This window comes from Triturus cristatus, chromosome 7, assembly GCF_964204655.1.
Source record: "Triturus cristatus chromosome 7, aTriCri1.1, whole genome shotgun sequence".
NCBI classification, from domain to species: Eukaryota; Metazoa; Chordata; class Amphibia; order Caudata; family Salamandridae; genus Triturus; species Triturus cristatus.
The window spans coordinates 166,240,624-166,254,551 of NC_140590.1; the positions used below are offsets into that span (position 1 = coordinate 166,240,624).

A 13,928-nucleotide genomic window follows, 5' to 3' on the forward strand; every position below is an offset into this window, starting at 1 on the left:
TGTGTAGAACATGTTTAACTACAGCCACACAGGCTATGAGCAGAATATGTTACTTACCCTGATAGTCTCTGTTCATAGAGTGTAGTATGGTAGATTCACATGCGCAGAAGCCTTTGGTTTTTCCAGATGTACACTTCATTAATATATTCAAACTCTTCGTATATAACTTCTTGCATGGTCAGAAAATTGTTCTATCAATGGAACTGATGCTCATGCGCATGGCCAACTACAGGAGGAGTCACTCATGACTCAAAATACTTTTTTGAAGTAAAACAAGATGCAAACATCGAAGCCCATCACTAGATAGCAGGATTATGCAGAGCATGTGAATCTACAGCACTACATGCTACGAACATATGCTTACATCATAAGTAGCATATTGCTTATATGCTATGGTCCTACAAATATCTTTGATAAGAATACTGCATAGGACCAATAAATGCTATTGTTCCTAGTTAAATAAGGTGTTCAAACCTTTGGAACTGAGTTTTAGCGAGCATTTTAACACTCAATAATTAAAACAGACTCCTTTAAATGTGCTCTGCCTGCAGATCTTATCTGCATTGTCCTTGCTTGTGAAAGCAACAAATGAGGCCTGAAATATCTCCAGCTCTGTGATCTTACACTTGTGGATGCACCATGAACTTCTGACATGCAGGTTGTTTGGGCATTTTCAGGTGCAGAATTATTATGACATAGAAAGACTGGCATGTTAATGCATTGATTCAGGTAAAGGTTCGAGTCCACTTTAGAGAAGAAGGTGAAAAAAGCTAACCATCTCTTTCCAATATAAGGACCTTTGAATCACTGGCCTGGCTAACAGTTTATGGAATGTAGCACATAACAACGCACCTCTGAAACCCAAAACTTTAATTAAAACCACCAATTCACTGAAAGTGCATCGTAAGCTTTTAAAGAACCAGATTGATTTCCGGGAGCCAGAATTTATGTGGCTGGAGAACATTTTTTTTAAATACTACAGACCTTGAAATATTGGACTTAAAAGCCATTGTTCTCCTCTATACTGTGATAGCAAAAAGACCAAAGTGCCAAGCTGCTCTGAGACTCCAAGTCCCAAAAGTCCATGCAATACAAAACTCACTGCCCACCACCAGATGTGCAGAAAAGCTCCAACTGCACCCTGCTAGTTGGAGAGAGGGAGATAAGGAGAGGCAATGAGCTCCCAGCTCTTCAGGGACTCCAGTTCCCAGAAGTCTACATAACGCAAGATGCTCCACCTAGCATCAGGAACACTGAAAAGCGCCTTAGTTATCCTGCAGTTCTGTACACATGCAGGCAAGCCAGCCCATCTGCAGCGCTGGCAAAGCTCAGGCCAATTGCGGGCCTGTCTGATCCGGAATGAGGCTGGGCTGCACCACCCTTCTGAGAACTTGAATCTTTTGGGAATGTGAGTAAAAACCTTCTGTTGCTTTTTTATTTAGCTGGGTTATTGATCAAAGCTTTCCGAGTAAAAGCAAATGAATGATCTCCCAGGTGGTGTATGGAAAGAGGATAACAACTAACTCAACTGTGATGTCTCCTTAACCAAGGTAACAATGTTATTAAATGAAGTTGAATAGCTATTGGAGATTGGCCCCTTAGACCAGATTGAATTGTAATCACATAAAGTGGAGGACTTGCTGGGATGAAATGTAAGTCACACAGCTTAGCTCAACGCCCTTCTCTTGACTTGACGAAAGCTAATAAATCATTGATTGAGATCTACAGGAGAGACAAAGACTGTGGCCCAATCAGACATGAGTCTGTAGCTAAGTGGAAATCTAGGGCTGCTGTGAGAGGTAGGATTCAGAGCACACTGGACTTTTCTAAAGTCCATCCTACAAATTATACATTGAGCACACAAAGAAAGCTCATAACCATGAACAAACGTACATCAGGAGAATACGACTACAGACAGTTTAACTGATGTCGCTAGCTCGCTCTCTACTGACATTACTCACGAGGACAATGTTGCGAAAGTGGTGCCTAAAACCAATCTTTTGCGGACTTCTGGAACACTGCAAAACATGTTGTTGCAAATGTACGTAAATCATTACCAGCATTTTGAGGGTAACCTCATTGTCCTTGGAATCAGCCATCAAAGACATCAGTTCGTTCCCAGAGAGAAGAATGTGTTACAAGATGGAATGTTACATTCTTTATAAATTGGGTCTATGGTTACTTGTCACAATTCTGACCATAACTCCAAGTTTGATCATGCTAAGCCTGATCCTATACTGGAAGTAATCAAAGCAGGTTCTATTTCTGAACACTCCAAGCCAGTGTGATAAGTACTGTTAGTAAAGATACCCCATTAAATAAGAACATTGGAATTGTGGACAGCCAAGCCATATGAGACGCCCCTGTTTCATTAAACCCAGCTCTCTGCAATGGCAATGTGAGTTCATCTCGGCCAAAAGTAGCAGTTCTGTATTTTTGGTGGGGGAGTTGGCTAACATAATTAAATCATTATTGATTTTTCCATATTGGCTGATAAACATGAGTTAGAGAACCCTTTCCCCCCCAAAAGAGCTGAATTCTGGAATGGCTTTCTAGATCGTAAGGTTTTGGGTTCATATACACACTTAAGACATACTCTTTTTTGTGATTTATAAAGCTACTTTGCTGTCTCCATGCCAGCGACAGGCAGCGTACTTTCCAGCACCTAGATGCATAGCATGTAGAAGCAATATAGCATTTGTCATGATCATCACCTTTATTATTATCAGTAATTGATAGGTTTGTGATACAAAATTGTTTTATCTAGTCCCTTTTAGAATTATCTTGTCATCCTGTACTTTCTTAATTGATATTGTGAAAAAGGATCTGGTAGTGGCGTATTCAGATGTTTCCTGATGTTGATACAGTCCATGGAGAGACTGACATACATAACGTCAAGCTCAGATTGCGTGTCCATTGCACAATCTCCTCATCTCTTTGCACTTGTATACGATGTTTTACTCTTTAAATCATACTCAACATGTTTGTAACGTCCTGGGAACATCTTTCCACACTAATGGTTATTTCCTCTTGTAGATTCTCCGGCAATTAAGAGCATTGGAGATCCAACAGAAGTGGACCTGGGAGGGACTGTGGAGATCTTATGCACTGTAGATGCCAATCCCATCCTGGACAGCATGTTTCAATGGAAGTGGCTGGTACGGAGTACACAGATGTCTGTGGGCATCTCAAGTGCTTTCATCTCTCTATGAAAATGATGAGCTTTGGAAGTTAGGATAAGCACTTTGTATGTTAGGGGTTTCATGAACATCTGCCAACAGATATCATTCACTGTCAAAGGGGACTAACATCGCCTTTGAAAGTCTAGATTCACATTTGGGGATCTAGCATCATGAGTGGTGGCTACTATTGTCATTCAGGCTAAATAATAAAACCCAGCTGCAACTACTGTCCAAGAACCACACTACAAAGAAATTCCATTTGCTTTTTGTGAAAAGAACTAGACAGCCATCCAGTGATTCCTTGGAGACAAGAACTCCCAAGTATGCCTCTTCGGATTTTTAGTGAGCAGGGCAGCTACGGTGCTTGGGGGGCCTAGCAGATGCTACTGCAAGGTAGTCATCTATATCTACCAGATCACTAACTTGCAGTAGGAAACTGGTATTTAGGACAAGGGCCAAGGGCAGATTCTATTATGGGGCAACCCACTAACCATAAGGGTTAGAAAGATAATTTCACTGGCTCTTGCCCATGGCCAAGAATGACGAGGAAAATTCTCTATTTAGGTTCAAGGTGTGGCAAATACAAGCTCCGACAAAGTCATATGATATGGGATGAGCCAGGGATGATTCAGGTTCACCCCAATTTTAGTCCTAGAATGTTGTTTGTCAATCTCTATCTTTTTTTTATAATCCACAGGGCTGTAGGGGAACTTCTAGCTAGAGAGGCTGAGAGGTCTTTAAGATTCTGTGGTAGTTATTTCAGTTTTCATTCAGCTGAGCTTTGCAGTTTGCCAAACTAGTCATGAACCAGCTGCTCTTCACATGTTAGGCATGTGTACCTGGACAGGTCGCAGCAGCAAGACTTCTTCCTGAGTCCTGGCATGGAAGGTACACGGTAGAAGGGATAGGTGTTTCTGGGGTTGTTCACAAAATCCTCTTTGTAAGACCAGATGAAGCATTAACTCTCACTTGAGGGCACTACCAGTGTTTCATGACCCACTACCACAAAGCCAGTCTCAAGTCTAGACAGAGTGCTTCTTCTGAAAGCTTTTACCTTGTTTTGGACTTTTTGGAAATGCAGAGGGAGAGTCCAATATTAACTGGTCATGCTATGGGAATTAGTTTGATGGAAACCGGAAAGTCTGTGTCAAGGTCTCAGGTTAGAAGACATTGCCCAGCACAGCACAATTGAAAAGAGGATCTCAGAGGCTGCAGTTGAGAAGATGCAGGAACTGTAGGTACACTTCCAAAGGTCCACCACACACTAGTAAAGTGTCTGTAGGGATTAAGCAATGGTATCAGGCTTTATTGTGGCACATCCGCAAGGTGGACAGAGACAGCCTGAAAACCATAAATTTTGTAGAGTTCCTCACTGTGTTCTCCATAAAACAGCCATTGATCTCCCAGCAACACAAGACTGATGTAAACTCTCACACACATACACACAATTACACACACACATGCACAAAATCTCACAAGCACAGCACCCTGAACACATACCATTCGGAAAGCAATGTCTTATAAGAAGTCTCAACTTACCATGCCTTAAAACCAATCTTTGTTAGGCGCAGTTCCTTAAGTCTGGAACTCTGCCCTTTTCGATCTCTGACTGCTCTTAAAAATGCCTGAAATAGTTTCTGATAAACTATAACCTTACTCTTTCAGTATTTTCCCTCCTCACTCCTTCTATCAAGATGTGTGCCCCTATTAGAAGCTCTATAATTTACTACTACATCCCATGGAGGTTTGTTATACTTCCTTGTAGTTCTCTATTGCTTTATTTTTATCACATTTATTTTTATGTTCCTGCATAGTCCCAGGCCTGCTTCGTTGTTTGGCTCTGGTTCATGATGCTCACTTTTGTTAACTTTTCAATTGATTGCTATTACTTTTGTTATTCTGTGCACAATACAATGTTCTTGTTCCTGTTGCTCTTCTTCCTAATGACTTTGTCTCACAATTGGTGGTGTGTTATGTTATGTTATGTTCATCGCACTTGTAGAGCGCACGGTTACCCTGGGTTGTCCTGGCGCTAAGCACTGGTTGCTAGGGATGAAAGGATGTGTGCTACTAGGAGAAGAGCCATATCTTCAACCCCTTTCTAAAGGAGAGGAAATCCGGGGTGTTCCTGAGATGGAAAGGAAGCTCGTTCCATGCCCTGGAAGCACAATTGATGAAGCTCCTGCCTCCCCAGTTGACTCTTTTGAATGGGGGGACTTGAACATATTTAGCTCATGTGGAGCGTAACATTCTTCCCGGGACGTACCATTGAAATTTAAGCCTTAGGAAGTCGGTCTTGCTCCATTAATGGCCTTAAAGACGGTGCAGAGGGCCTTAAAGCGTACTCTCTGTTTCACCGCCAGTGAAGTTGCCTCAGCTCCTCTCCTCTGTGTTGCTCTGCCACCAATTTGTGGTCTGGTTCCTATCTGATAAAAACATATACATTTAAATAAATAGTAAATCATGTTAGAACCTGAGGAATGGAGAATGAATTATTATAGACGGACGGCTGGTATGAGGCCTCTTCTCCAGGAAGAAATATAAAAGCATTGTCTGTAGGTGCCCTTATGTTGGCTGGTGATCAGCGAATAGCTCAGTCTCCAAGGTCTTAAGCTACTATGGCAGGCAAAGAAAGTATGAACATACAAGAAACTTTGCAACATGGTGGGAAGGACTTCCTGCCAAGAACAACAACATTAAAGAGTTGCTGTTGCATTATGCATTTGGAAATAGTGTGTTCATCCATTTGACCTGAAAGATAACCACTTCCATAGCCTAAGAAAGATGGACAAGTGTAGTCCGCTATTATGCCTAAAACTGACCCTCAATGGGGTGGATGCATTCAAGTCAAGTGAATGCACCTGAGTGCACTTTCCTCCTGCTCGAGCTTTTACCAATACATTTACCATGACAACAATAAGGCTTCCAGTTGGCTGGAGGGTCCTCTGAAGACCCCAGCTGGTTTCAGGCCTGTCTTTACTTGATCTGACTGCTTTCTCTAGTTCTCTCTAAACTCCTAAACAATTTCAGCTGATGGATGCAAAATGTATTACTGCCGATGACCCCTCTCTTGACATCTTGCTTTTTTCTGCTATGTCATCAGGGTGAAGATGAGAGGGATTTGGCATCATTTGAGAAAATCGTTGATGGAGCCACCGGGAAGTTGGTAATCCGAGAAGCCAATCGAACGGATGCAGGGAGATACGAGTGCGCCGTTGACAATGGGATAGCGCCACCTGTGAAAAGTGATGCCAGGCTCATTGTGCGCTGTAAGCATGATGTCATTAGTACTGACCTTATGTATACTACATAGGAGAGGTGGCTATGCCAGGGTTGCAGTGGGACTTCCTACTCCTGCTGAATTGCTGTCGCAGGCATTGTCTGGTGTAGGAGTCGCAGAAAGGGAAGAACAAAGCACCAATATATTCAAATGGTCTACGTAAGATAATGGAGCTATGATTATAGAGATGCAGAGGAGATCACATATGATTAGAGGAGAAGGGTGGGTCATCTCCGAAAAGGAGAGCAGATCAGCTGTAACTAGAAAAGGAGCGTAGACCATCTGTAACGGAGACAGGAGAGCAGATCGAATGCAACTAGGTGAGGAGAGCAGACCTTCTGCAACTAGGGGAGGAGAAAAGATGACTGGTAACTAAAGAAGAAGAGCATTCCCCTGTAGCTAGGGGAAAAGAGCATATTGCCTTTGAGTAGGAGAGGAAAGAAGAGAACATGACAAAGGGAGACTAGCAGGTCATCTGTGAAAATGGGAAAAGAGCAGGTCGCCTGTAATGATGCGGGGAGCAGCAGATAAACTTTAACCTGGATACTAGAGCAGTTCACCAGTAATTGGGGAGAAGGTTAGATCAGCTGTTGTTAGGTGAGTAGTTCACCTATGACAAAGAGAAGAAAGAGATCACTGATGGCTGTGGGAAAAGTGCAGATCACTTAGTGGTGAGCAGGTCAACCTAAACTAAGTTCGCAGATTATGACAAAGGTTAGTGCAGAGAAAAGTGTGGAAAGCAGAATCACCTGGACAGCTGCCTGCCAAGCAAATATCTAATCTGAAGCCTGACAGACTGCTCAGAGTCACTGATGATTCCCTCTAGGGCAGTCTGTCTAGCAGCTACACAAACTTACTATGTTATATTCAGAGACAGCAGAAAACGTATGAATGCTCATGCTGCATTGACATCATCCTACCTCAGTGTGTAACTTCAATCTCTGCTCTTTCACACAGTTAAGCCTGAGATCCAGAAGGGAGTGCATCTCAGCAAGGTGGCCGCAACTGGGGATGGAACCCAAGCTGCCGCCCTTGTCTGCAAAGCCGAGGGGATCCCCAATGTTCAGTTCAGCTGGGCCAAGAAGGGTGTTACTCTCGACTCCAGCAGCCCAAGGTAACATTAGATCTCAGTGATTACTATATCTAGGTTGGTTAGGAAGTAGACCTGCTCGCTCTGGAAGACTGGAATGTACAGAGGTTAGTCAGCTTGTCTTCCCTGGACAGAACCAGACAGGTTTCGAAATCTGCACTTTTCTTGAGTAGGTTTGGCTGGAGGGTGAACCGTGTTCTACACTCAGCTGACATTCACAGGAGCAGAACACTTACTGCAGTTTCTGTATTGGGTGGGCAAGTATTATGGATGCTCTCCCTAATCTGGATTTGGATTGGCACAAAGATGGGAACGAGAAAGTCTCTGCATTCTTGAGCCATCACACATTCAAGGTGCTATCTCAGAGCGCTTTGGCACCTACTTTAGGACTCTTTAAAGTGATACTTACATCAGCCCAAGCTGTTTTCCTCCCACTGGCTTTAGCACCTTCTTCTTCTCCATTACAACTCACCCCATTAATGCATGACCATAACTAGATTCTAAGATCAGAAAGTTCTTATAAAATCCTGTAATATTACCTTCCTTAGACATATATACCTTCCATGTACTTATGTATCTATATAATAATTATAGCGTATTATATTATAGCATATATACCTTCCATGTGCTTATGTATCTGTATATTAAATACTGTGAAAAAAATAATTTATCTGAGCCTCTCCAATGCACTATCCTATATCTCTCTCTATACCTCTCTCAATAAATCCTCTAAGTCCACTCTCTGACTAATTCCAAACCTCACTCTTCTACTATGATCTCCAAAATAACTTTTTCCTCCACGTATCACCTCAAACCTCAATTTACTATTTCAATCTCCCAAACAATCCTTTCTAAATCCTTCCCATATGCATCCCTCCTTAGACTCATCTGAGACCTCATTTCTTTACCTAATCCACTCCTAGAGACTCTTCCCCCTTCATCTCTTCTTTACTCATCCAAAACACCCTCCTACTCCTATGACCTCCAAATAAACACTTTCTATGCCCTTCCCTCTTCTATCTCTCCATTATCCTTATCAATTCAACTAACAGACTCAAATGTCCACCGCTCAAACTGATTCATATTTCCCTATACAATTCCCCACTAATCCTTTTTGGGTTCTGGAGAAGTTTCCTACTAGCCGAAAAGTGCTTTGACGCCTTGTAAGGGGTAGGAAGTACTATATATATACAATTACAATTAAGGCAATGTACTTAGTCAGACATACCTAATGCTATCTCCACTTTCCATCCTCAAATATTATAGCAGCAGTGGCAGCTGGGGTTTCAGGGTGAGCCTTAGATTCCCTTTCACTGCTGCACATGCATGCTTTTGGGACAATCTGTTTCTTTTCCAAAGTGGGGACTGTGAGAAGCAAATGGCAGGATGGGAAAATGGAAAGCATCTTCTAATACTAAAGAGCCACAAAGGTATATGTGATTTTGATCTTTGTCCTGACATGATACCCTCTCAATATCTTGATTATCAGGTACTCTGAGAAGACGCTTCATGAGGGTTCCATCCACACCAGCACCCTCATCATCGTCAACGTGAGCGCATCACTCGACTACGCCCTCTTCACGTGCACCGCCACCAACCCACTGGGTGTGGACAGCTTTGACATCCAGCTTGTCAGCACAAGTGAGTTAGCTTTCTAAGGATAGGGGCTCAAAAAATGGATAGGAGCTAAGAGGAAGGGTCAAGGACAGATGTTTAGGGGCTCATTAAGAAGTGGAAGGAACTGGCAGATGTCCCATATTCCCTCTGGTGGCTTAACCGCCTCAGACTCTGTTGTTGCAAACACCATCATCGGTGCTGGACCAATGGCAGGCACTGGTGAGCTTTCCGGTTCCTTTTATGTCATGTTTTCCTGCCTGAGGCCGCCATTAAGTCCCGGGCAGGAAAAAAAGATGAATGTCTTCAACATTCTATGAGAAACAGCCATCACATCAGAGACACTGATGTTTTCATTTTCAAGAGCAATCACCAGTTTGGGTTTTTGTGAATACATGTCAGCCATTTCACCAGTTAAGGGCACGGGAGAAAGCAAGGGATGTAGGAGGAAGGTGTAGACAGCAGATGGCTACAGTAGGACGAGGTGCAAAGAGTCTTGAAGGAGGACAGTGTAAAGGGAGAGAAGAAAGCGCATGGAAGGACACACATCCTTGGCAGGAGAAGAGGTAGAAGCCATGGGAGGGGGAAGGGCTGAGGGTAAACAAACAACAGGAGGTAAAGCCTCATAGTGCAAAGAGCAGTTATTTTTCAAGGTCAACCTTCTACCTTGCCACTAAATACACCACTGGTGCTTTGAAGAGGACACTGTCACAAGCAAACCCATTACCAGATGGGTTCCTAAATCAAAAAAGGGAATCTGTGGAAATGTCCATGCACTCAGCTGTGAAGTGCTGCAGTGAAGTAAATAAGCAAAAAAGAAGTGCAGGTACTAGCTGTCTGATAGACAAGGCATTCTGGGAGTTGTGGTAGGTTGCCACTTAAAGTAGAAAGCATTACAAGTGAAACACATTACCCCAACTGCTACATGCAGGTGTTCTTAATGGTCTTTAAGCAGTTGGATTCCCAAAGGGCTATTGAAACCAGTCCAGTTCTGTGGAATCCAAATAGTCTCTGTCTAAGACCCAGGCCCTGTGGTATTTAAGGCAATTTTAGCTAGCCACCTTGGATGTCACCAGTTATTGGGCACCAAAGTGCTCCTAGAAGCATCTAACACAGCACCATTTCCAGGTGCAGGGATGGAAAAATATAAACTATATTTTCACTGACCCTGCTTAAAGCCTTGGTGTGAGATTCAGGTACTCACTGTTTCACTACTCTTTTGGGAAGTGAAGGTACTCACTCTCTCACATTAATGCCAAGCTTGTCGAGACGCGTGGGTGCTCATTGCCTTACTACTCAGCAGAAAACTGCAAGTGCTGACTCTCTCACATCCATGTTTAAAGGTGAGGCTATCATCATATTAGAGCCCTATGTACTGGTACAGGTAGCAACTGTCTGACAAACCCGGAAAGTTGAAAAATGACCTCAGAGGCCTATAGATAAGTTCAGGTTCTTGCAATGTGGGGACCCTGTAAACTGGGACTTTTCAAACTGAGCCCAGAAAGTGAAACGATGTGGTTGAACCACTGGCGACAGAGTGACAATGGATTGTGGAGGAAGTGGTGCATTCAGCTAGGGACTCTCTTGCATCCTCCCATAGCCATACAGACCAGGCCTGTTGCTTAGCTGTCACACGCTGGGGGTGTAATGCAGAGCGACAGGCACCACCACGACCCTGCCACCTCTTCTTAGATGCACTACTTCTGCTCAGTCCTGCCACCTGTTATAGACAAAAAGGAGCAAACAGTGCATATGCACTTGTGTACTATAGCGTGAGCTCTACAGTCTGAAATGCAGTTCCCTAATTTTGCTCAAAACATCAACATGCTTTTCAAATGGAGTATGTGCAGGTGTAGGTCTTGTCTACAGACAGATTTGGCTTAATGTTGTCAATGACCTATTGTACAATAAATAGAGTGGACTTTGGGCAGTGCCTTGCTTATGATTGGATGGCTTTATTGCCTTTCTTGGTTTGATGCTCCTACTTCTGCTTGGTTTTGCCCACTCCTGAAGCAGAGCTTGTTTACTATTGTTTTCATTGGATATGTTGGATATTTCCACTTACACCAGATTTTTTGTTTCTCTTGTGTTTTAGAACTTTGTGGAAGCGCATGGCTTTCCGGGCTTTCTTTCCCATCCATTGTGTTCCTGATTCCCAACAGCGCCATGATTTTCTGTGGCTCCCCAACCCCTCTCCTTCCCACCCCTCATGTTATTTTTTTTAAAGTTATTATTTTTGTATCTTTACCCTGTATTTATACCCTGCTACTGGGCCAGTTGCTTTCATCTGTTTAGCAGCATACCCACTGATTTTATTTCCTAATTTGCCATTCCAAAAGGGTTATCCACCATCTTGGAAAAGTAATTTAGTTATAAATCATAAAAATAAATTCATTATAGCTGTCGTGGCTGAGCCTATATATAAAATGCACCAGGGTCCATCTTGTAATGATTTTTGTTGTACTTTGAAAAAATAAAAGTTTCCATGATGGCCGCACACTTGCACGTTTATGCCGATGCATGAGATGATATCTTGGAATTTATTTCAAAGTATAAATAATAATTTCAAATGGCCACTAGTTCTTGTGCATGAATGCGGACACATCAGTGGTCATCTTGAATGGTTTATTATACTTCTTAAACAAATACCTTCCAAGTTAGATACCCTTGCATGTACTTGCATGCTCACATACAGGCTGCCATGTTTGAATGGCTTTAACCATAAAGTATGCCAAACCAAACAAGCACTGACAACATCAATAACTTAGTACCCACATTTTGTAGGGCTGGCTTTGCCAGTGTTTGTTGTTTCTACCAAACCAACTAAAGACACATTTGTTGGCTGGCATGGGCAGTATCTGCACCTGATTTAGACAATTTCATCACAATGCAGGGAGACCATTCAACTCTGAAGTTATCCTCTTTACGTGCAGTTCCTCACTCTGGAGAAATGCCTGAGAGCCACACTGGCTCCAGGCTGCCTCACAGTTCAGAAGTAAAGTGGAGTGCAGATGGAACTATGCATACCTTACAATGCACCAGAGATTCTCCGCTTACAGTAGATTCTGTTCCTGAATATGGAGAGTGTGCCCTACCCTGCTCAGAATGACTGTCCTTTGACATCCCCTCTTGTGCCTGTCTCCTTTCCGCTCTCATTCAGGTCGCCCAGACTCACCAACTAACCTACAAGTGGTCGGTTTCACACACAATTCGGTGACGTTAGCATGGAACGCTGGCTTTGATGGCGGATTGGAGCAGAAGTTCCGCGTGAGGTGAGTGACAATTTCAAGGCAAAGAGCTAGCTTGGAATGTGAAATGCACTAAACAAATGAATGGTTTCATTTTTTATTTAAAACATTTATAAAGTGCACTGTGACTCAACTGATATCCTGGCGCTGTCAGACTCACGGGGCTAAGAAAAGAAGAGGGGGGAAAATGCTGCAGCTAAAAGAGTTTTTAAATCTAACGAGGGCCAAAAAGTAAAAGGGTTACTTAGGAAAGAGACACGTTTTCAAGGCTTTTCTAAATTGCTGAAGATCTGAGAGGGCTCTAAGGGAGGCAGTGAGCTGATTCCATATTTGGGCTGCTCTGACCATAAAGCCGCGCCTACCTTATCTGATCTTCCTGAATTTAGGAATACATATGACACTGGCTGTGGCAGAGCAAAGACCCCTCCTAGGGGAGTATCTTTTTACTCTGTTTCGTGAAGGCACTGGACCACGGTCCAGGAGAGCTTTAAAAACAAAACAGAGAGCTTTGAAAACTGTTCTCTGTGGCAGCGGAAGCCAATGAAGATCTTTCAAAGCATTGGAAGCTGATGACCTCTTGGGTCTATTTAAGGCCAATTTGGCAGCGGAGACCTGAACTCTAAGCAGTCTGTTTAAATTACAATAGCCCGACCTGCTTAAAATAACACGGCGTATGAGTGTTTTCGCAGTAGGAGGTATCAGCGGAATAATCTACCGGAAACCCCACAGTAGAGAAAAACATTTGTCAGCAACTCTATTCATATGACTTTCAATGGACAGCTAATTGTCAACAGTAACCACCAAGTTACAGACCGATTCAGAAGGTATCAACTCTTCTTCAATCGGTACTGGCCAGAAGTTAGAAGGAATTGCAACCGGGACTTTACTTGCTGAGCAACACAAAAGCTCAGTTTTGTCCCCATTGAATTCGAGGGAATTGAGGTTTTGCCAGTTGATGATGTCACTCATGCAATTATGAAAAGCGATGACAGTCGCCTGCTGGCAGTTGTAAATATATAACAAGACCGGGCTGAGAGCCAATCCTTGCGGAGCTCCAAGGTTCAAAATCTTGAAGTCAGAACAGTAAGGAGGAAGCGCAACTGCGTGATGACTTTCTGATGAGTAAGAGCGCAACCAATTAAATGCGGTGCCACAGACTTTGATTAAGGCAAATCAGTCCATGAGCATATTGTGGTTCACCATATCAAATGCGGCTGAGAAGTTTAATAAGACCAAAAACCACTAACTGGCCACCATCTGCCAACATTCTGCGTCCGTCCATGGCCAGGAGTAAGGTAGATTCAGTACCATGATCCAGCCTGAAGCCGGACTGCTCTTCTTCGAGGAGGTAATGGTCTTCAGCAAATCGATTGATTGAATCCAGGGTACGTGTGTGCCTGACGCTTGTCATGCATCTCATGTTAGACTTACTGCATTTTGGCATATTTCTTGTCTGGCTGAAGAAACCAACATTAACATGTAAATCGGTCTGAACAAATGTGTGTTTAACAATA

General features: G+C 43.1%; 1 protein-coding gene across 2 annotated transcripts in view; it reads left to right on the top strand.

Annotated features, from left to right (window-relative positions):
* Positions 1–13,928, top strand: part of NPHS1 (NPHS1 adhesion molecule, nephrin) — a 526,308-nt gene that overhangs the window by 441,858 nt on the left and 70,522 nt on the right. For both annotated transcript variants that reach the window (XM_085615945.1, XM_085615944.1), the window contains exons 20-24: positions 3,037–3,158; positions 6,286–6,451; positions 7,420–7,576; positions 9,042–9,193; positions 12,327–12,438. In XM_085615945.1, the coding sequence (XP_085472071.1) occupies positions 3,037–3,158; positions 6,286–6,451; positions 7,420–7,576; positions 9,042–9,193; positions 12,327–12,438 (709 nt within the window). The remainder of the gene's footprint in view (positions 1–3,036; positions 3,159–6,285; positions 6,452–7,419; positions 7,577–9,041; positions 9,194–12,326; positions 12,439–13,928) is intronic.